This window comes from Odocoileus virginianus, chromosome 7 (genome assembly GCF_023699985.2).
Source record: "Odocoileus virginianus isolate 20LAN1187 ecotype Illinois chromosome 7, Ovbor_1.2, whole genome shotgun sequence".
Lineage (NCBI taxonomy): Eukaryota > Metazoa > Chordata > Mammalia > Artiodactyla > Cervidae > Odocoileus > Odocoileus virginianus.
The window spans coordinates 7095586-7117455 of record NC_069680.1 but is presented as its reverse complement, the minus strand read 5'-3'; the positions used below and the strand labels follow the sequence as shown (position 1 = coordinate 7117455).

The window sequence follows — 21870 nt, the reverse complement described above, 5'->3', positions numbered from 1 at the left end:
TCTGTTACTACCAGAGTAACTACTACTGCACAGATAACTTAGCAAGTTTGCAGGACATATTGCAGACCATCTGACTTAAACTACAGGCTAAATGATCTACACAGCATTCATTTGGCAGGTCCCAGGGGTCCCTCAAACTGCCAGGCTCTCATTTTTCAGAGGAACTGAAACACAGTGAGTCCTCCTGTATCATGAGGGTTAAGAGAAGGGGGAGACTGGCCTCAGATGGAAGTCCCCTCTCCCAGCAGTCCCGGGGCCCCAGGCAGGTGAGTAGCTCACCCAGAGCTTCACTCGGTGGCCCCCGGAGTCTCCAGAGGAAGGCCGGGTAGACCAACGGCATGGCATGCCAGTGTGGGCCAACACACACTGATACGGGGACAAGGAGACTCCGGGGGCCCGGAGCAGCGGGAGGGGAGGGCAGTCATGGGGACACTCATATTCTCTATTTTTATCTTTTTCATAATGGTGTGTTTAATCAGAAAAAAAAGATAGAGATATTTCCATTGTCTAAAAGTTGTTTGAAATTACAGGAAGAAGGACGATCAGTGCAGATGCCACAGTGCAGATGGGCTCTGTGAAGACTGGAGGGTGCTGCTGAGCCCCTGGGCCCGGAAGGACTCAGAAAGATACTTGCCCCCTGTGCTCCAGAGGGCTCAAGGGAGTGGCACTTGTGACCGTGTGAGGCAAGTGCTGCTGACATCCCTGGGGGTCCCAGATGCCCACTGGTCCAGGCTGGATGGAGCAGGCGTCAGCGGAGTCAAGGGCACCCCAGCGCCTGAGGTTTTCCTTGGCTCAGGGGCAGCTCTGAGCTGCCAGTGAGGGATAGATGGGAGAAGATTGAGGAAGAGTCTGGGCTTCCCCCACTCCCCACCCAGGCTCAGGCCACGCCTATGGATCTGTGACCAGGAGCATTTCTTCTGGCTGCCTCCACTCCCCTCCCCAAGTCAGGCTGCCTGGGTCAGGACTAGGGGCCAGTGAGGGTCAGGACTGGGGGCCAGGAAGACAGGGTGTTGTGGGGTGGGCTGCAGGTGAGGAGGAGGGAAAGATAGATAGGAAGAGACTGCAGGACAGAGAGGGGGACAGAGACAGAAAGACACACGGAAAGACTCAGACACACATGCCGAGGGACACAGAGAGTCACAACACAGAGAAAGGCAGAGTCAGAGATGGAGAGACAAACAGAATGAGAGAGGGAGAGAGACAGAGAGAGCTAAAAGCAGCATCTTCATTCCATTTGCTTCCTAGGAGCAGACAGAGAGGCAGGTGCAGGTCAGGGCCTGGGCGGAGAGGACAAAGCTAGAGATGGAAGCAGGGGGAATGAGTGTCAACGTCACAGAGAACAAACCTCTGCCGCCCTTGCGGTGTGCTTGGCACCCTGCTGGAGGCTGCAGGGACGGGCAGGTGTGAGGGCAGGTCCCATCCTAGCTCGGAGACCCACCCCACACCTGGGAGGCAGGAGCAGCAGGCAGGAGCGGCCTTTCCAAGGGCCAAATGGGAGGAGAGGCTCCCAAGAGCTAAGGTCACCAGGGGCAGCTTGAGGAAAGGGTGCATCCGAGCTGCCTCTTGCAGAGCAAGTGAGAGGAAGGGACATGGGTTCTCCAGGGGAGGAGGCATCTGCAAACATGAGGGCCTTGCATGTCACGACAAGGAGGCTGAGGGGGCCCGGCCACACTAGAGCAGAGGTGTTATGTAGTGGGAACCGTGCTTTAGGGAGATCTGGGCTGGCCAGTGGCCAGACCTGAAGGGCAGCAGAATAAAGTGGAGGAAAGGGTCACAGGCACCCACTGAGCCCCCACCCCCTCTCCCAACGCTCCCCATCTGACACTACAGTCAAGCAACCCCAAACTGCCAACCCACACCTGGCTGCTTCTCACCTCCATGCCCTTGACCAAGCAGTACCCTCCATCTAGAAGGCCTCCCCTTCCCCAACCCGGGCAAACACTAAAACAGTTTAAATGCTCTTCAAAAGACTTCTCTTCCAGGATGTCTTCAGACAGGGTAAGGTGCCCCTCCTGGCTCCTCCCAGCACAAAAACCGATGTGAAAGCTCCCTGGGCTCAGCTGAGCTAAGCCATGTTCTTAACCAAGAGCCAGAAAATGTAACTGGCTCCATCAGTGCCATGGTCTTAACCATACCCAGAATTTGCCTGTCCCCCACGGGCAGCCCCACCAGCTGTTCCACTTCAGTATCCAAACACTGAAGAAAGGAAGGAATCGGCTGGGGAGGGATGGAGGGACAGGGTGGGGCCCATTTGCCTAGAGGTGCTGTGGGCTGGCCAGTCACAGATCAGTGACTCATCTCCCAGAGAGGAGGGGAGCAGTAGGAGACAGTTGGGCCGGGCAGGGGAGCCTGTAGCGAGAGCCTGCCTCTGCCTCACACCCTTGGCCGGACGCCGTCTTCTCCTAGTCCCCTCGGGCCCTTGGAAGAACCTCTTGCAGCCCCCGGCTTGCCCCCAGCTTGGCTAGCATTGAACAGGAAGGCAGCGGGAGCCTGCCTGCCCCGCACCCGCAGCTGCCACCCACCCAGGCCGCAGCCATGGATAAATTCCGCACGCTGTTCCAGCACTTCCAGTCCAGCTCCGAGTCGGTGATGAACGGCATCTGCCTGCTGCTGGCCATGGTCACCGTCAAGCTGTACTCCTCGTTCGACTTCAACTGCCCCTGCCTGGCGCGCTACAATGCCCTCTACGGACTGGGCCTGCTGTTCACGCCCCCGATCGCCCTGTTCCTCTGCGGCCTCCTGGCCAACCGGCAGTCCGTGGTGATGGTGGAAGAGTGGCGCCGGCCTGCCGGGCACCGGAGGAAGGACCCGGGCATCATCAGGTGCGGTCCCACATCTCCCAGCTCCCCACGGGCATTGTCAGGGGCTCCCCCAACTGCATAAGCACTGCCAGGGGCTCCCCGAACCCCAGTGACCCCCAAGGGCATGGTTAGGGCTCCCCCGGGCACCCCCACAGGCACCCTACTTTCAGATGTGCCCCCTGCTCTCCCCCAGAAAATGATACCAAGGCACCATCAGTTCACTGAGACAGATTTGCCAGTCTCCACTCTGGAAACAGATATTTCTGTCTGTAATCTTTCCATGCCCAATGATAAAGACGTGGGAAAGACACAGGATTCCTAAGAATTATCCAGGTCATGTCTGTCCTGCTGGCCATGGATTGTAACTCCCCACATGCATGAAGAACCATCCCATGATGTGCATACCGTATTACACATATGAGAGGTTTGGTTGGCTTGAAGGCTGCATCCCGTCTCCTGCAAGCTCCCCGAGGGCAAAGACCTCATCTGCTATCACTGTGTCCTCAGACCCCGGTCGGTGCCCTGTATCAAGAAAAGCTGATGGGGAATTCCCCGGCAGTGCAGTGGTTAGGGCTTGGCATTTTTACTCTTTCACTGCTATGGCCTGGGTTCAATCCCTGCTCAGGGAACTCAGATCCTGCAAGTCACGTGGCACACATGAAAAAAAGAGAGAAGAAAAGCTGACGGACTTAAGCATTTCATAATGTTCCCTGGCCAACAGTGAGCCAAGCTCTGTGCCAAGTGCTGTGTGTGCATGGCCTCTGAATTCTCACCTCGGCCCTGGGTGTGCTCCTGTCTTGGATCCATTTTTACGGATGGAGGACCTGAGGCACAGAGAGGTTAAGTCACTTGGCTGAGCTCCCACAGCAAGGAAGAGGCTCCGATTCAAGTCAAACCTGGAACCGCTGCCCTGAGTGTTTTAGAGAAAATACCTAAGTGCTCTAGATCCACGGGCAGTGGCAGGAGAGGCTTGGTGGGTTTTAGTTCACTCACGATCTTCTCTCCCCTATTGATATGGACAACTGGGGTGTTCTCAAGGGCATGTCATGTAACTTCATAACAGGTCTTTGGTTCCACCTTCTAACTCCTTTGCCCCCATAGAAAATGATGGAGCCACCCCTGACTACAACATATTTATAATTCACCACCAGGTAGGCCATGTACACACACACACACACACACACACACACACACACACAGCCAGCACACACCATCCTATGTTTTGTGTACAACCTGCCTGCCAATGCAGGAAACATGAGACCCAGGTTCGATTCCTGGGTGGGGAAGATCCCCTGGAGGAGAGTATGGCAACCCACTCCAGGATTCTTGCCTGGAGAATCCCATGGACAGAGGAGCCTGGTGGGCTACAGTTCGTGGGATCAAAAAGAGTCAGACACAACTGAGTGAGTGAGCACACACGCAAGTTAAAAACACCTGCATTCTGTGCACAAGCGGCCTCTCTTTTATGTTCCCAGGGGCTCCCAGCTCCCTGTGATTCAGTCACGCCGGGAGGCTTTTCCCCTAGGGTCTCGTGCTTGCAGCTCCACTGGGCTCCTGTCCGGTGACCAACACCCAGTTCAGGCCACTAGATGTAGTAGGTCAAAAGAGGCGCCTGGGGACAATCGGGAGCCCCCTGGACACTGCAGGGAGGTGTGCAAGGGCCGTCTCTGGGCAGGTCATTCCACGGGACCCTCTTAGCGGCCCCATGGACCGCAGCCTCCTCCATCCATGGGATTTTCCAGGCAACAGTACTGGAGTGGGGTGCCATAGCCTTGTCCCCCTCTTAGTTTAGGGTCCCCCCAAAAGCAGGCTCTGGGAAGAAGTGATAATAAGGAGGCAACTGGGGCTCAGTCCTTCTGAGGAGCCTAAGGGAGTGGGTAGAACCCACTTCAGAATCGTTCCACTGAGGGTCCCAGATGCTGGGGCATTAAACTACCACCCTGCCTTCTGGGATTGAGGTCGATTTGGGGACATGAACCCTCCAGGCCACCCCCCATTGGGAGCAGGGACTCCTCCAAAGCCCCAGACAGAGCCACGCAGGGGGTTGAGGTCAGAGGCCTTCAGGCCCTCCACGTGACTAGAAACTACCCACCAAAGCTCTAGATGCTTCTGGCCTGGGCAGAGCACCAACAGAGTCTGCTACAAAGGCTCAGGCAGGAAGAACACCAGCTCCCCAGTGTTCCAGTCCCAGGGCTCCCAGGACCCCAGCTGTGCTTCTCCCCCACCCTCTGCTGCTCAGGCCTCTGCAGTGGGAGCTGCAACCCTCCCCTTGGGGTAACCAAACAGTCCTGGGAAGTTCATCCTCACATCCCCCCTGTAGCCTTCCTGCTGTAGCTGAATTCCGGCTGCTCTGTGTTCCCCCTCCCTTCCTCTGTTCCCAGGTACATGTGTTCCTCTGTACTGCAGAGAGCGCTGGCCGCCCCCCTCGTCTGGATCCTGCTGGCCCTCCTCGACGGGAAGTGCTTCGTGTGCGCGTTCAGCAGCTCCGTGGACCCCGAGAAGTTTCTAGACTTTGCCAACATGACCCCCAGTCAGGTGCAGCTCTTTCTGGCCAAGGTGCCCTGCAAGGAGGACGAGCTGGTCAGGAACAGCCCCGCTCGGAAGGCGGTGTCTCGCTACCTGCGGTGCCTGTCACAGGTAATTCGGAGTGGGGGGATCCTCTCCCTGCCCTGGGACATGTCCTGCACTGGTTCCCAGGGGCACGGGGTGAGGAGGTACACATGGTTTCCTGAGGCCCCCTTCCCAGTGCTAGAGACACAACCACAGAGCATGTGGTCCCTGTGGGGGGGTAAGAAACATGACCCTCACAAGGGACAGTGCCAGGCCTTAGGAAGTGGGCACTTTGCCATCAACACTGACTCACCTCAGGGTGGAGACCAGGTGTCCATACCCTTCTGGAGTCAGCTAGGCTCATCTCCAGGTTGGATGGCAGGAAAACGCTGCAGACGTACTGCACTACCCTGCCCCCACCCCACACACACATTCTGCCCACCCCTCAGAAATAACACTAATTACCACTTATGAAACACTTATGTGTCAGGCACTGTGTTAAGCATTTCACATGCATTACTTCATTTAATTCTCAAAACTGCCCTATGAGATAGATGCAATCATGATCGTCCCACTTTGCAGATGAGGAAACTGAGGCTCTGAGAGTTTAGTTCACAAGGCCAAAGGCACACAGTTTGTAACAGGCTGGGCAGGAATTTGAAAAGCCATTGCTCCAAACCCTACCCTACTATGCAGGTCCTCTCCAGATGCTTGGCTCCCCACAGAGCACAGAATCCGTTATCCTGGGGACAAACCCCAGCCCAAGCTCCAGATCCCACCCTCACCACTGCCAGAGCCCAGCCTGGGCTATGTCTCCCCAAAAGTGTTTACATGGTCCCACCATGTGCAGAGCATCACTGGAGATACACCCTAGCTCTCTGGGGGTGTCGGGACAGGTTCATGGCAAATGCAGGCCCGTGGAGTGGCAAAGAGAAGACCAGTGCTTGGGACACACTTGATTCTGCTTCAGACTGTGACCATGGCCATGACCCCATTCCCCTCTGGGCCTCAGGTCCTTCTGCAAAATAAATGGAGGTTCGGTCTACTCACCTTGATGTCCCTGTGGATGTAAACACTGTACACTAGTTCACTGGAAATAGTGTAGAATTCTCAGACCAGGGTTTGAGTCCCGACTCAGCTGTAAATGATCAGTCACATTAAATGCTTCTCCAAGTAAAATACTCACACAAACATTTTAAACTTAGAGTGGGGGGAGGGGAGGGCCTTGTGAGAGGCCAGGCAGAAAGCTTTGTCAATCACCTCTACAAATGTTAAGGATTCAAATAAGTCTTGTGGTTTAGAGGATGATTTCTCTGCTCCAGGTCTATAAAGTTGCTCTAGTCTTAGGCAATGTCTCAATACCTTTGGCTGGGCAGAGGGGAAGGCCAGGAGCTGGCCAGGCTGGGGCTCCAGCCTCAGAGAACTACTTTCAGCTTCTCTTTACTCTTGGCCTGGAACACTGTTTCCTGTTAACATCTTGTAAACTATCATCAGCCTTCAGGTCTCAGCCTCAACTTCACAGTTCTCTGAGGCCTCAAATTCAGGTCAGGTGTCCCCTCTCTGAATTTCCATGACCCAAGATACATCCCTCAACATGGCACTTAGTCAGTCATCACCTATGTCATTGTAACTTCCACTAAAGTGTTAGCTTTATGAGAGCAAAGACTAAGTCCTCTGTGTTTCCCCGAAAATATAGGATGGATGGATGCATAAATGGGATGGATGCATATATATAAGCATGGATGAAGAACCAGATAAAAAGATGAAAGGATGATGGGTGGATGCACAGATGAATGGATGGGAGTGCAAGGAAGGCAAAACTTTACCTCCACCCACCTTCGGTTTTCAGCTGAGACTATAACAAAAAGAAAGATTAACAGGAGGAAAATAAACAGTTTATTATTGTGTGCAGTGCTCATCAGGCGGGGGGAACCTAAAACAGAGTCACTCTAAGCGGTGGCTTAGAACTGTGGCTTATATAGCATCTTCAGCTATGAATAATACCTTTGTAGAGAAATGTCAGGACAAAGGAAAGCAGCTTTATGCTTCCAAGGGTGGAAACTGTGGGAAGATAAATAAATACGTGGGGGGAAACTAAAGGAGTAAGGTGTGTTTGTTCAGGAGGAAGGCAGGGGGGATAAATCACAAGTGGATAGATGATTGGATAGAGATAAATGGAAGCAAGGATGAGAGTATGGGAACATGAATGGATGGTAGGATAGATGGTTGGATAGGGGGATATGGACAGATAGGAGCATGGTTGACAGGGTGACTTGATAGGAAGACAATAGATATATAGTCAGATAAGAGGATGGATGATAGGATAGGTGGAGAGAGAGTTGGATAGAAAATGGATGGAAGGAGGAATGAATGAATGGGAGGGAGGATGGATGGAGGTAGTTGGTAGAATGGATGACTGAATTGGAAGGCGGATAGACCTGAAAATGGATGGAAGGGATAAGGAAAGGGAACACCCTTGCCACACTGTACAATACGTGTGTGCCTGAACGCTTACATTAGCACTCCCCACCCTCTAGGCCATTGGCTGGAGTCTCACCCTGCTGCTGATCGTCCTGGCCTTCCTGGCCCGCTGCTTGAGGCCCTGCTTCGACCAGACAATTTTCCTGCAGCGCAGATACTGGAGCAACTACGTGGACCTGGAGCAGAAGCTCTTCGACGAGACGTGCTGTGAGCATGCGCGGGACTTTGCGCACCGCTGCGTGCTACACTTCTTCGCCAGCATGCAGGGCGAGATGCGGGCGCGGGGACTGCGCCGGGACTCTGCGTGTAGGGGTCCGGAGACCGCTGAGAAGCCCGAACCCCCAGAAGGCCTGGACGGTGGAAGTGGGAAGGCCCACCTGCGCGCAGTCTCCAGTCAGGAGCAGGTGGACCACCTCCTAAGCACCTGGTACTCCAGTAAACCACCTCTTGACCTCACAGCATCCTCTGGGCTCTGGGGGGGCGGCCTCAGCCACCGCGCCCCCACAGTGGTCCCGGGCACCAGGGCGTCCCCACACACCAATGTGTAAGGACCCAGACCGCGTCCTCATGTAAAATGCCCACACTGACAAGGATGTGGGGGCTTTCCAGGCAGTGCGGACCCCATGACAGGGCAGCTTAACCCTTGTCAGCCTCCTTCCCCAAAACAGCCCAGTCGAGTTTCTGGGCGTGTTCTCTTGTGTGTTCTACAGCTGTGCTTCACAAACTTCATTGTGCTGTTCACCTGGACGCTTGTCAAATGCAGATTCTGATTCAGTCCATCTAGGACCAGGGCCGAGACTGCATTGCTAATGAGCTCGTGATGTTTCTGGTCAGTGGACCAAACTCCGAGTAGAGCAAGAGTCTAAACAGATCTGCCCTGGGTGCTGCGTCCTAGATATCCATATTCTAAATCTAAAATAATAATAATGACAACAGCACCTGCTTGTATGATGCTTACTATATAGCAGGCACTGCTCTAACTTCTTTCTGTATATAGCTCATTTAATCTTAATGATAATCTGATGAAGTAGGATGATGAATAGCCCCATTTTTTTTTTTGAGAAGAAAAGTGAGGCAGGCATTAACGGTTAAGGTGGCTGAGGACTCATGTAAGAGCTGGAATTTGATCTCAGGACATCAATTCTAGAGTCTGCATTGAGCCACTACATTAGTCCTCTAGACTGTGTGTGTGTGTGTATGCATGCGTGCATGCATGTTCTAGTGTGTGTGTGTGTGTGTGTGTGTGTGTGCGCTCGTGCACACACACGTGTGTGTTTTCAGGGTCCTTGCTGGGTTTCCTGCAACCTCCTACAAGTTTCTCTGAGTGAGCTCAGCAAACTTTGCTTGTTGAATTCTTCTCAAAAGTACAGATTAGTGTCATCTTGCTGACTACTGCAGATGAATAGCTTTATATCTTTGTAGGGGGTGGGTTTCTGTTTCTGAGTATCAGGGGGGAGCTGACCCTTCCAGCTCCCATCTTCCCCAGTTCCACCAATTCTATTCTAATCAACCAAGGCCAAGCAGCCCTTCAGGTGCAGCTCCTTTGTCAGCCCAGCCTTCTGCTCACCTCCAGCCAGCAAGCACTTCCTCTGTCACCTCACTACCTGCAGCCTGACCCCTGATCTTGATCTTGCTTTCTAAGGCTGCCTCCTTTTCCAGGCATCCCAGGGGCATCTACCCACTGCCCTCAGCAAGAAGCTGGCACCATGGTAAGAATTTCCCTAGGGATATGAGGATGGACCAGATCTACAAGTCAGGGTGCAAATCGGGTGTCCAGGCAGCCCTAGACATCTCTATTGAACAAACACCAAAGGTGATTCTGCAAAAATCCAGTGTTTAAAAACCTCTGGACCAAGCGTGGGTGTTGGGTCTGACTCAGGGATGAAGACCCTCGAAATACCAGGGTTAAATCTCCCCGGAAGAACTGCCTGTCAGTCTCTGGCAGCCCAAACAGCAAGGGTTGGGGAAGATCTATTCTGTGAGCTCCTCTGGGTTCTGCCCTTCCCTGATGACTCACTCACCCCCACCCCTCACGCACACATCCTGTTATTGCCTCTGTCAGCACAACACTGCTTGGAGACACAGACATGCACTAGGTTCACTCTATGCTTTACTTGTAATGAGGGCATGGGGACCATACAGGGGCCCTGGAGCCCAGCTCCCTCCATATCAGGCAATCTCTGCTCTCCTGGGTGCTTGCCAAAGGGCCTAGGAGGACCAGACTATCCATACAGCCCAGTCTTTCCCCTGCTACCTTGCTGTGGTCAGGCCACGCAAATATCTGAAATGGTACTGGGCAGGGCAAGATTTAGGCAATGTGTGAGCAGGGATTGGTGGGGGAGGGAGGAGGCAGACCTTGGACGTGATCCAGTCAGCAGGGCCGAGTGCCCAGCCCAGGGAAAGGAGGCTCAGGGGCCCCACCTTGGGCTTTAAAAAAGCAGTATCTGGACCAGTAAGAGGCCACTGACAACAATCAATACCCTTGCCTTCTTATATTGAGCCTACTGCATAGAAAGCACTGTGCCAGGGAGGAGGGAAGGAAGAATATACAAATGATGTATATTGCCCCACCCCCAAGGAACTCACTCTCTACTAGGACCAAGATGGGTACAGAAGTCATTATAACCCAAAGCAAAGGGTGTAAATTAATATGATAGTGCCAAGCCATGTGCCACAGAGATTCAGTGTGAAGAGTTATGGCTCCAAGCTGAGAGAATCAGACGGACACCATTACAATGGGCCTTAAAGGATGGGGGCAGTGGTTTGACAAGTAAAGAGAGATGGGGGTGGGGGAGCAGAGCATCTACAAGGAGGAAACAGAACAAAAGCAAAGAATTGGAAACGGGCAGTGTTTTGTTCACTGATTCACTCAGCAAACATTGATGGAATGCCTAGAGCACCAGAGAGCAGGATAGTGGAGAATCCACTTAGTGGAGATTCCAGTCTGAAGGGGAGATAAGAGATGAGCCAGTAAACAAACAACTGAGTGCAGGGTGTGTGGTCCAGCCTGGCCAAAGTGAAGGACTTTAGCTAGAGGGCCAAGGAGTCTATTCCTATGAATCCCACCAAGAGATGCTTCCTGAGCCCCACATCCAGTGACACCTTCTTGGATCTTCAGCCTTTGATAGTCCTCAAATGCCTCCTTATCCTCTTCAGTCCCCAAATGACATGGTTTCAAACCCCAAACCTCTTTGCCATCATCCATTCACACCACCATTTACTCATATCCTGGGAGAGAGGCCTTGTGTAGTGCATGCCCCTCCACCTGGGGGTGAGGGACCCAGGTGGCAGGCTGCCACCTGCTACCCTCCCAGGAGAGCAGCCCTCGTGGGTGCTCAAGCTCATTGCCCAAGTCTCCTTCAACTCTGGGAGATAGTCCTTCTGAACACACCCTGTACACAGGGCCTCCCTTCTGGGAGACACGATGACCAGCTGGGCAAGGCAGAAATGTACTGTAAGAGTAACTTTGGCTGGGTTAGTCCTGTCCCATATGGTCTGGGCAGCTGCGGTTCTGCACGAGAAGTGGAAGATGGTGGCATCCTTGAGGGTTTTGCTCAGGCCTTTGAGTTTATCCTACAGGCAAGTGCTTCCGGGCAGAGTCAGAAGGCAGAATGATACTCCACCTGGCAGTGATCCCTGAAGCTGCAGGAATGGGTAGGCCAGTGAGAGAGAGAGACTGAGAGAATAGGAAGGACTGAGACCTTTAGAGCTTTGGGGGAGAAAAGATGGGGCAGCAAGTGAGAATAACGAATCACAGAGGCAGAAGTTCTATAAGAATGCCAGGGGGCAACCTGGTGCTCTGTGACAACCTAAAAGGGTGGGATGGAGTTGGGGGTGGGAGGGAGGTTCAAGAGTGTTGGGACATACATATTCTTATGGCTGATTCACGTGGTTGTGTGGCAGAAGCCAACACAACATTGTAAAGCAATTATCCACCAATGAAAAAAAAATTTTTAATTATGTTTTTGAGAGCCAAAATTGGTCAAGTTTTGATGATTTCATTCAATCCATGCCTTGATGAAATAAGATTTTACTAGATGGACTCTAAGAGCCTTCCCAGCACTGGTATTCTATGGCTGTATGAGTCCATTCTTGGTAATATCTAAATAATTATTAGAGTCATAGAGATTTGTACTTTCTGGGGAACAGAATCAATCAATAAACAAGCAGATTTTTTTTAAGAAAAAAAAAAAAGAATGCCAAGGAGGAGTGAATTTCAAGATGAGAGAATGAATGAATGAAAGTTGCTCAGTTGGGTCCACCTCTTTGTGACCACATGGAATATATAGTCCATGCAATTCTCCAGGCCAGAATACTAGAGTGGGTAGCCTTTCCATTCTCCAGGGGATCTTCCCAACCCAGGGATCAAACTCAGGTCTCCTGCATTGCAGGCAGATTCTTTACCAGCTGAGCCACAAGGGAAGCCCAAGAATACTGGAATGGGTAGCATATTCCTTCTGCAGGGGATCTTCCCAACCCCAGAATCAAACCGGGGTCTTCTGCATTGCAGGTGGATTCTTTACCAGCTGAGCTATCAGGGAAGCCCTAAAGATGAGGGAAGGATGAGCAATGAATCCAGAGCTTCAGGGAAACCAGCAGTGGGGGTGCAGGGGATTGAGCGAAATCACAGGTTCTTGGTAACCTTCAAGGGCAGTTGAATCCTCCCCCAGAGAGATGGTCCTGGCAAAGAAGATGGATGGATTTCTGTAGGAATTATCTAAATCCCTGGGCACCTGCCCCACCTAGCCTCATAAAGGAAGAGTGGGAGGTCTGGAGCCTGCTCCCATTTAAAATATTGACATGGAGGAGGGCACCAGGACCCAAAGACTATGATGGGAGTCAAGGAATCCATACCTCTCTGCTGAGAGCCCACCTCTGCCCAGCTCTTTGAGGTCGAATGAAATGAGTTGTCCTTGAAGCTTGATCAGCTCTCACATTGGGAGGGCCAGAGGGCTATGGGAAGAGGAGAGTGGCCCTGAGGCTCTAGAGAAGAGCAGTAGGAGATGGCTGGGGTGGCCAATAGAGGTGACATTGGTCTGCCAAGTGGCTATCGCCGTGGTGGTGAGCTTTGAATATACACCAGCCCTTTCTGCCCACTCAGCTGGCACATAGAGGAGGACCTGCTCTTCAGCCTTTCTTACCCTGCTCACAGAAGCTAACAGAGCCAGAGTGGTGAGGACAGTCACATCCTACTTGTGTCCAGATTCCTACCTCCTCACAAATTCATCTTGGTCCAAGGCTCGCTTCTCTCCTTTATTCACTTACTCGAGTATTCATTCAAATTTTCAGCACTTGTTAACTGAGCATCTCTTATACCAGGCACACTCTTCTGAGCCCCAGGAACATAGCAGGGAAACAAAACAGACATGAGCATTTATGGTCCGATGGGAGCTCTGGATATTAAACAAACACACCCTCCAAAACACATCACTAACTGAGATCAGTGCTGTGAAGAGGAGGTACATGGGTGGGGCGGAGGGCATGAAAGCCTTTGTCAGCAGGACTCAACTAAGCTAAGGGTTCAGGATCTTCTCTCAAGAAAGGCAACCTACTGAATAGAAGATATTTACAAACATTACCCCAGTAAGGGGTTAATATCCAAATGATACAAAGAACTCACACAACTCAATGTCAAAAAACAACCTGATTAAAAAAATGGGCAGTGGACCTGAATAGACATTTTTCTGAAGAAGAGATACATATGGCCAACAGGCACATGAAAAGATTCTTAACGTTATGAATATTCAGGAAAAGACACATCAAACCCACAATGAGATGTCACCTCACACATGTCAGAATGGCTATTATCAAAAAGACAACAAATAACAAGTGTTGGTGAGGGTGTAAAGTGTTGTGCACTGTTGGTGCAGCCACTAGGGAAATAGCAGATTGCTCAAAAAATTAAAAATAGAACTACTATATGATCCAGTAATTCCACTCGAGTATTTATCTGAAAAAAACCCACTAATTTGAAAAGATAAATGCATCGCTATGTTCATTACAACATTATTTACAAGAGTTAAGATATGGAAGCAACTTAAGTGCCCATCAACAGATGAATGGATAAAGATGTGAGATATGTATATATAGCGGAATATTACTCGCTAATATAAAAGAATGAAATCTTGCCATTTGCAACAACATGGATGGGCCTAGAGAGTTTTATGCTAAGTGAATTAAGTCAGATAGAGGAAAGACAAATACAGTATGATTTCACTTATGTGTAGAATCTACAAAACAAACGAACACATGTCACAAACAGAAAGAGAGTCATTGACATAGGAAACAGATAGTGCCTGAGGGGAGAGGACTTAGAGGAGGAGAGGAATAGGTGAGGGAGATTAAGAGGTGCAGACTTTATGTGCCAGTTGAGTGGGCAGGAAGGGCTGGTGTATATTCAAAGCTCACCACCACGGCGATAGCCACTTGGCAGACCAATGTCACCTCTATTCTGCTAGTTGAAAAGTTGAAAAGTAAATGAGTCACAGGTATGAAATGAGCAGTATGGGAAATATAGTCAATAATTGTGTAATATCTTTGTATGGTGATAGATGGTAATAACTTACCATGGCGATTGTTTTGAAATGTATAGAAACATCAAATCACTATGCTGTGTACCAGGAACTAACCTAGTGTTGCTGGTCAATTATACTTCAAAAACAAACAAACAAAAAAATGGGTGGAGCTCAGAGGCACCTGTTGCACTGATGTCTAGGGTCAGAGAGAGAAAAATGAAAAAGGGCAGAGACAATAGTAAGAGGTGAGGGCTTCTATGCCAGAACTCAATCACATGACCCTAAGCCACATGAAAGAGGGGTGGGACTTGTAAGGAAGCCCATGAAATGTTTGCTGGGCATTATCATTTTTTGTCACAATGTACAACCTCCAATGCAGTTTGACTGATGCAGAAGAGAATAGCACTCTGTCCTTTTCAGTTAAAGTCCTCATACCTCTGATAAAGCAGCCTGACAGTCCTTGAGCCACCCCAGCAGCGCCATCTGACCAGTGGCTCCTGCCCCCTCCACGGCCCTGATCTCTGGGTGCTCCCCCAGTTGCTGGATGAGCGCTGTGCCCACTTGAGTGCTACACACACGCTCATGCTGTCCTATACAAATGAGGCATTTTCCTAAAGTACAGCATCCGCTCTCCAGAGGCCCCCTTTGCATGCTGCTTTTCATGACACTTAACTCTTTCAAGGTGGAGGGGACTCATCAGCACTGGGATGGGTGCCCAGACGACACTCTAGAGGGGAGGAGGAGAAGGGGTTGGTGCACACCCCAGTGGTGGCCGTGGTTGGGTTTGCTGTCAATGCATTGAAACGTTTGAGTAGGGCTATGATATCCTGCTTTCTGTGTACACCCAGTCATGCTCAAGGAGTTCAGGGGAGAAGTGGTGAAGACACAAAGCATTGCTAAGTCGCTGCCAAATACCCTACCACAGTCGGCAGGGTAATGGGCTCCCAAAGTCCACCAAGGGTCCCCTATCTCCAGAATGTGTTATCTGCAACAGGGACTTGGCAGATATGATTCTGTTGAAAAGCTTGAGATGAGGAGACTATCCTAGATTAGCCAGGTGGGAGGGTCCTAACTTTCCTCACATCCCAGTGCATCATGACATTGGTCACCTTGGTACATGACACTGGGGCAAATCAAGAGAATCTGGAGATACCTTTTGAGAGCCTGTTGGGAAAAAGGCAATTATATTACTATCTTCTTGATCTAATATAATTATGAGAATAAGAAGGAAGATGTAAAACAAAGTATTAGGAAAGATATTAAACACTGAATTGGTACAAAACATTAAAATGGAATCTCCCAGACTTCTTAAAATGAGAAATTTGAGCTTTCTTTAGTGAGCACAGCTTTTTAACATTGGACTTCTTGCATGAAATGACCACAGGCAATTCTCATTCAAGGGTCTTTTTCAAAATTTTTTAATTTTATTTTTTAAGGGTCTTTCTTAAAATTAACAGGTAACATTATATTAGTTTCAGGTGCAAAACATAATAATTAGTTATTGGTATATTGTTAAATGTTCCCCACAATAAGTCTAGTTAGCACCCATCACCATGCATGGTTAAAAAAAATTTTTTTTTATGATGAGAACTTTTGAGATCTACTCTCTTAGCAACTTTCAAACATACAATACAGTATTATTAACCATAGTCACCATGGCATCTGGTCCCATCACTTCATGGGAAATAGATGGGGAAACAGTGACAGATCTCATTTTGGGGGGCTCAAAATCACTGAAGATGGTGACTGCAGACATGAAATTAAAAGACTCTTGCTCCTTGGAAGAAAAGCTATGACCAACCTAGAGAGCATATTAAAAAGCAGAGACATTATTTTGTCCACAAAGATCTGTCTAGTCAAAGCTATGGTTTTTCCAGTAGTCACGTATGGATATCAGAGTTGGACTATAAAGAAGGCTGAAGGCCAAAGAATTGATGCTTTTGAACTGTGGTGTTGGAGAAGACTCTTGAGAGTCCCTTGGACTGCAAGGAGATCAAGCCAGTCAACCCTAAAGGAAATCAGTCCTGAGTGTTCATTGGAAGGACTGATGCTGAAGCTGAAGCTCCAATACTTTGGCTACCTGATGCGAAGAGCTGACACATTGGAAAAGACCCTGATGCTGGGAAAGATTGAAGGCAAGTGGAGAAGGGGATGACAGAAGACAAGATGGTTGGATGGCATCACTGACTCAATGAACATGAGTTTGAGCAAGCTCCAGGAGATGTTGAAGGACAGGGAACCCTGGTGTGCTGCAGTCCATGGGGTCGCACAGAGTTGGACACAACTGAGTGACTAAACAACAACAAAGGAGATGATAAACTTAAAACCAATTTTTACAGCCATATAAACATCTACAATGGCTTGAATGGTATGTAAAGACTCTAGCATTCATTTACTTTCAATAACTGTAATTACAATTCTAGTGATCATGAGAATAATGGGTTTAGAATCCAATCAAGCTGTTTTATTCCAAGTATTTTAAAATCACACTGAAGTTAGGATTTGCAGAGAGTGTATATGTGTTTAGAGCAGGCATCTGAACTCAATTTGGACACCATGAAAAGAGTACATAAGCTACAAATAGAGACCCATATCCACTACAGATGAAAGACAGCAATTCCAGACAGCCTCTTGGAGCCACACTCCTCCTGGGCTCCCAGCCTCCTGGGTCACCTCACCCCATGTTCCACACTGGGGGCTGTGTGCCAGGCTCTGCCTGCCACTCTGACCTTTTGTCAGCCATCTGCATCGATGCAGCAGTAGATGCCCAAGGGTGGACACCCCCTTTTCTGTGTCTCTCTCACCTGCTGTCCACCTGTGCCCCTCCTCGGCATCCCCTAACAGGGTCCTCCAAGGGCCACCAGCCTGAGTGCTCCAGTTACCCAAGGCCCAGCTTGAGGGCTGATGGGAGCAATATCCTTCCCCACCTGTATCCTACTTATGACATGCTAGCCTTGAGAAGAAAGCAAAAAATAAAAATAAAAAATGATTGCCTGCCCCCTCCCCCACCTCCCCACTCCCACCTGGCCTGGGTTCAAATACCCCTCTTCCACCCACAAATTGTGTAGCCTTTAGCTGGTGTCGGGGAGAAAGAAAACTGTCCTCTACCCTTCTGGTTCTTCTGACTGGTTTAAGAATTAAATTGAAACAAGACAAATTAATAGGAGAAAATCAAATTTAATTTCATATGTATGGGACTCTCACATACATGAGAGGTTCAGAGACAGAAAGATAAAATGAGGTGCTTAACACCATCCTGAGCTAAGGAATGGGGTAGGAGCCTGGGGGGTTCCTAGGACAGGAGGGTCATGCACAGGATAATAAATGTTACAAAACCAGGTCTATTTGCCCAACACACAGCAAACCAAACACTGAGATGCCAAGATCTGTAGCAGAGAAAGAGTTTGTTCACAAGGAAGGCAATTGAGATGGGAGAACAAGCCTCTGTTCTCTGTCCCCCAGGGCAAGGGGGTTGGGATATTTATGGAATAAGCAGGTAATCTTGGCATGGGGAAAGGTGATTGGAGGTAGGGGAAACGTGAGGTAACTGGTATTCTGCACAGATATACCTGGGTTACATGCTTCTGAATACTCAAAACTATAGGCACTTAGCATGATCTGAGGATAAAGTTTTCCAGTCCTCTGATGTCAAAAAGTCATTCATTAAACACCTATGTGCAGGCCCAGTTTTAGGGTTGGTGGACCCAGCCAGCCTTAGCTGGCTTGTACTGGAAAGAACTGACTCCAAGTTTCCATAAGTCAGTTGGGTTACGTGCCACTGAGAAGATACGCCATCAACTAGAGAAAGCCTGTGAAGTAACAAAGACCCAGCACAGCCAGAAATAAATAAATAAAAATATTTTTTAAAAAACAAGAAATAAGGTAACTGAAGCAAGCTTAATCAGTGAAAGTAGTTTATAAGCAGAGGGGTTTTTACGAGCTCTTCCCCTGTCTGTTGCTCTGAAAGACAAGCTCAAGAATTCCTGTTCACCACCAGAATCCACCTGCAATACAGGAGACCCCGGTTCAATTCCTGGGTCGGGAAGACCCCTGGAGAAGGGATAGGCAACTCACTCTAGTAATCTTGGGCTTCCCTGGTGGCTTTGACAGAAAAGAACCCTCCTGCAACGAGGCAGACCTGGGTTCAGTCCCTGGGTTGGGAAGATCCACTAGAGAAGGGCATGGCAACCCACTCCAGTATTCTAGCCTGGAGAATCCCCATGGACAGAGGAGCCTGGCAGGCTCCATAGAGGCTCAAAGAGTCAGACACGACTGAGTGACTAATCACAGCACTAGCTTCTGTAAAGTCTGTGGGGGTATGATTTCATAAGACATGCTGATGTTTGGCGATCAGAGGTTTGCCCTGACACATAGGGAAAAAAAATTTCTCTGGGAAAAATTCTCAGTTTAAGTTCTGCAAGTTAGTTAAGAGAGGAGCAGTAGTTTCTCTGGAGCCCACAGGGTCTTCACTGCCATTAGTTCAAAATAACCTGTATGCCAAAGTAATGTAACCAGGAAAAGGTTAATTTTGAATTCATGCTGGATCTGCTTCTGTGACTTTAACCCTCATCTTGCCACTTTCGTTGTTTTGTTCAGTTCAGTTCATTTGCTCAGTCGTGTCCAACTCTTTGTGACCCCATGGACTGCAGCATGCCAGACCTCCCTGTCCATCACCAACTCCCAGAGCTTACTCAAACTCATGTCCATTGAGTCAGTGATGCCATCCAGCTATCTCATTCTCTGTCGTCCCCTTCTCCTCCTGCCTTCAATCTTTCCCAGCATCAGGGTCTTTTCAAATAAGTCAGTTCTTCTCATCAGGTCGCCAAAGTATTGGAATTTCAGCTTCAGCATCAGTCCTTCCAATAAATATTCAGGACTGATTTCCTTTAGGATGGACTGGTTGGATCTCCTTGCAGTCCAAGAGACTCTCAGGGCTTTTGTTATTGGAGGCATACATAATGACCTGCTTCAGGGAGATACCCAGAGCCAGTCTACCTGTGAAGGACTGTTAGGAAGTGAAACTAACACATCCTCCTACCTGAGGCACGCTGTTCTAGGGGACATTTGCAAGGACAGAATAGTCTTTTTACTTTGTTTCTTCTCCTCCCCTCCATCTCTGATCCATTAAAGAAACTGGAATCCAGGCCCCAACAAGGTGATTATTTTGAGGCGTTATCCTGCAGTCTACTCCATCAGCTGGCTATCAAATAAAGTCCTTCCCTTGTCTTAACACTGAAGCCCTTGTGGCACAGTGGTAAAGAATCTGCCTGCAATGCAGGAGACGTGGGTTCGATCCCTGGGTTGGGAAGATCCCCTGGAGAAGGAAATGGCAACCCACTCCAGTATTCTTGCCTGGAGAATCCCATGGACAGAAAAGCCTGGCAGTCCATGGGGTGGCAAAGAGTTGGACACAACTGAGCTACTAACACTCACTCACTTGTCTTTACATCTCGTCTGGGATTTATTGACCTATTGTATGGTGGCGAGCAGAGTGAGCTTGGACTCAGTAACAGTAGCACATCTTGAGGAGGTCTGTCCTGAACCTACAGTCATTACTTGACCTCCCTGAGCCCGAGTCCCGCCCTCTGTGACATGGGGATGATAGCAGCTCCCCCAGGACGTTGTATGAGGATCCCATGAGGTGACGTGCGTGGAGTGCTGGCAGAGGGCCTACCCAGCAGAAGTGCTGGTCAGTGCCAGTCCTTGTTGGTCACATGGAGATACACAGACACAAAGGCCACTCATGTGATTACATTAGAGGAAGAGGCTGGTACCAAGTTTGACTGCTCCCTGCTCAAAGGCCAGTACTTGAGGGACAAGGGTTGGTGGAAAAGGAAAAGTTGGCCTCCTGCTTTATTCAGGAGGCCAGCAACCTGGGAAGGTGGTGGACTAATATCCTAAGACCATCTCCAAGTTGTGGGTCAGAGGACAAAGTTTTAGACTGTGTGAGGTGGGGGCTGCAGGGTGTGTGATTAGCTCGAGCACAGTTCTCAAATCGGTTGGCCTCAAGGTGAAGTTTCAAGCGTCACTAATCTGGTTTCAGCCACTCTGCGGTCTGTGTGCCTGTGGTCAACAGCTTTTATCTGGTGGGGGTCTGCTTCCTCTTAAAGCAACTTAGGAATGTGGGTCAGGCCTTTATCTATATTTTTCAGGGAACTGAGGGTTCAGTGACTACTTAGTGGCTGGTCTGTCCTCTAAATTGTTACCAGCTATTCTTTGTTTCTACATCTCCATTTGGTTTTAGAAAAGGCAGGGGAACCAGAGACCAAATTGCCAACATCTGCTGGATCATCAAAAAAGCAAGAGAGTTCCAGAAAAACATCTACTTCTGCTTTATTGACTACGCCAAAGCCTTTGACTGTCTGGATCACAATAAACTGTGAAAAATTCTGAAAGAGATGGGGATACCAGACCACCTAACCTGCCTCTTGAGAAATCTGTATACAGGCCAGGAAGCAACAGTTAGAACCTGACATGAAACAACAGACTGGTTCCAAATAGGAAAAGGAGTACGTCAAGTCTGTATATTGTCACCCTGCTTATTTAACTTACGTGCAGAGTACATCATGAGAAACGCTGGGCTGGAGGAAGCACAAGCTGGAATCAAGATTGCCGGGAGAAATATCAATAACCTCAGATAAGCAGATGACACCACCCTTATGGCAAAAAGCAAAGAAGAACTAAAGAGCCTCTTGATGAAAGTGAAAGAGGAAAGTGAAAAAGCTGGCTTAATGCTCAACATTCAGAAAACTAAGACCATGGCATCCGGTCCCATCACTTCATGGCAAATAGATGGGGAAACAGTGGAAACAGTGGCAGACTTTATTTTTGGGGGCTCCAAAATCACTGCAGATGGTGATTGCAGCCATGAAATTAAACGATCCTTACTCCTTGGAAGGAAAGTTATGACCAACCTAGACAGCATAGTAAAAAGCAGAGACATTACTTTGCCAGACAAATGTCTGTCTAGTCAAAGGTATGGTTTTTCCAGCAGTCATGTATGGATGTGAGAGTTGGACTATAAAGAAAGCTGAGTGCCAAAGAATTGATGCTTTTGAACTGTGGTGTTGGAGAAGACTCTTGAGAGTCCCTTGGACTTCAAGGAGATCAAGCCAGTCAACCCTAAAGGAAATCAGTCCTGGGTGTTCATTGGAAGGACTGATGCTGAAGCTGAAGCTCCAATACTTTGTCTCCCTGATGCGAAGAGCTGACACATTGGAAAAGACCCTGATGCTGGGAAAGATTGAAGGCAAGTGGAGAAGGGGATGACAGAAGACGAGTTAGTTGGATGGCATCACTGACTCAATGGACATGAGTTTGGTGATGGACAGGGCAGCCTGGCGTGCTGCAGTCCATGGGGTCACAAAGAGTCAGACATGACTGAGCAACTGAACTGAACTCTCCATTTTTAATAACAATTAACTCCTGAGTCAGCCATCTGAGACTCAGGGGAGGCCTGGGAGACTAAAGCTTTGCTACAGATGAGAGGTAGGTGGACATGGTGGAGCTGGGGTGGGAGGTGG

The 21870-nt window shown here is 49.4% G+C and overlaps 1 protein-coding gene across 1 annotated transcript; it reads left to right on the top strand.

Moving 5' to 3' along the window:
• Window positions 1–2354: 2354 nt before the first annotated feature.
• On the top strand, window positions 2355–8744 carry CALHM3 (calcium homeostasis modulator 3). Its single transcript, XM_020900251.2, has 3 exons — window positions 2355–2822; window positions 5183–5438; window positions 7889–8744. The coding sequence occupies exons 1-3, from the start codon at window positions 2536–2538 to the stop codon at window positions 8378–8380; spliced, it is 1035 nt and encodes a 344-aa protein (XP_020755910.2). The 5' UTR covers window positions 2355–2535; the 3' UTR covers window positions 8381–8744.
• Window positions 8745–21870: the final 13126 nt, after the last annotated feature.

Coding starts and splice junctions, on each gene's coding strand:
- CALHM3 (XM_020900251.2), top strand. CDS start 2,536: ATGGATAAATTCCGCACGCTGTTCCAGCACTTCCAGTCCAGCTCCGAG. Junction 2,823..5,182: donor AAGGACCCGGGCATCATCAG/GTGCGGTCCCAC, acceptor CTCTGTTCCCAG/GTACATGTGTTCCTCTGTAC. Junction 5,439..7,888: donor ACCTGCGGTGCCTGTCACAG/GTAATTCGGAGT, acceptor CCCACCCTCTAG/GCCATTGGCTGGAGTCTCAC.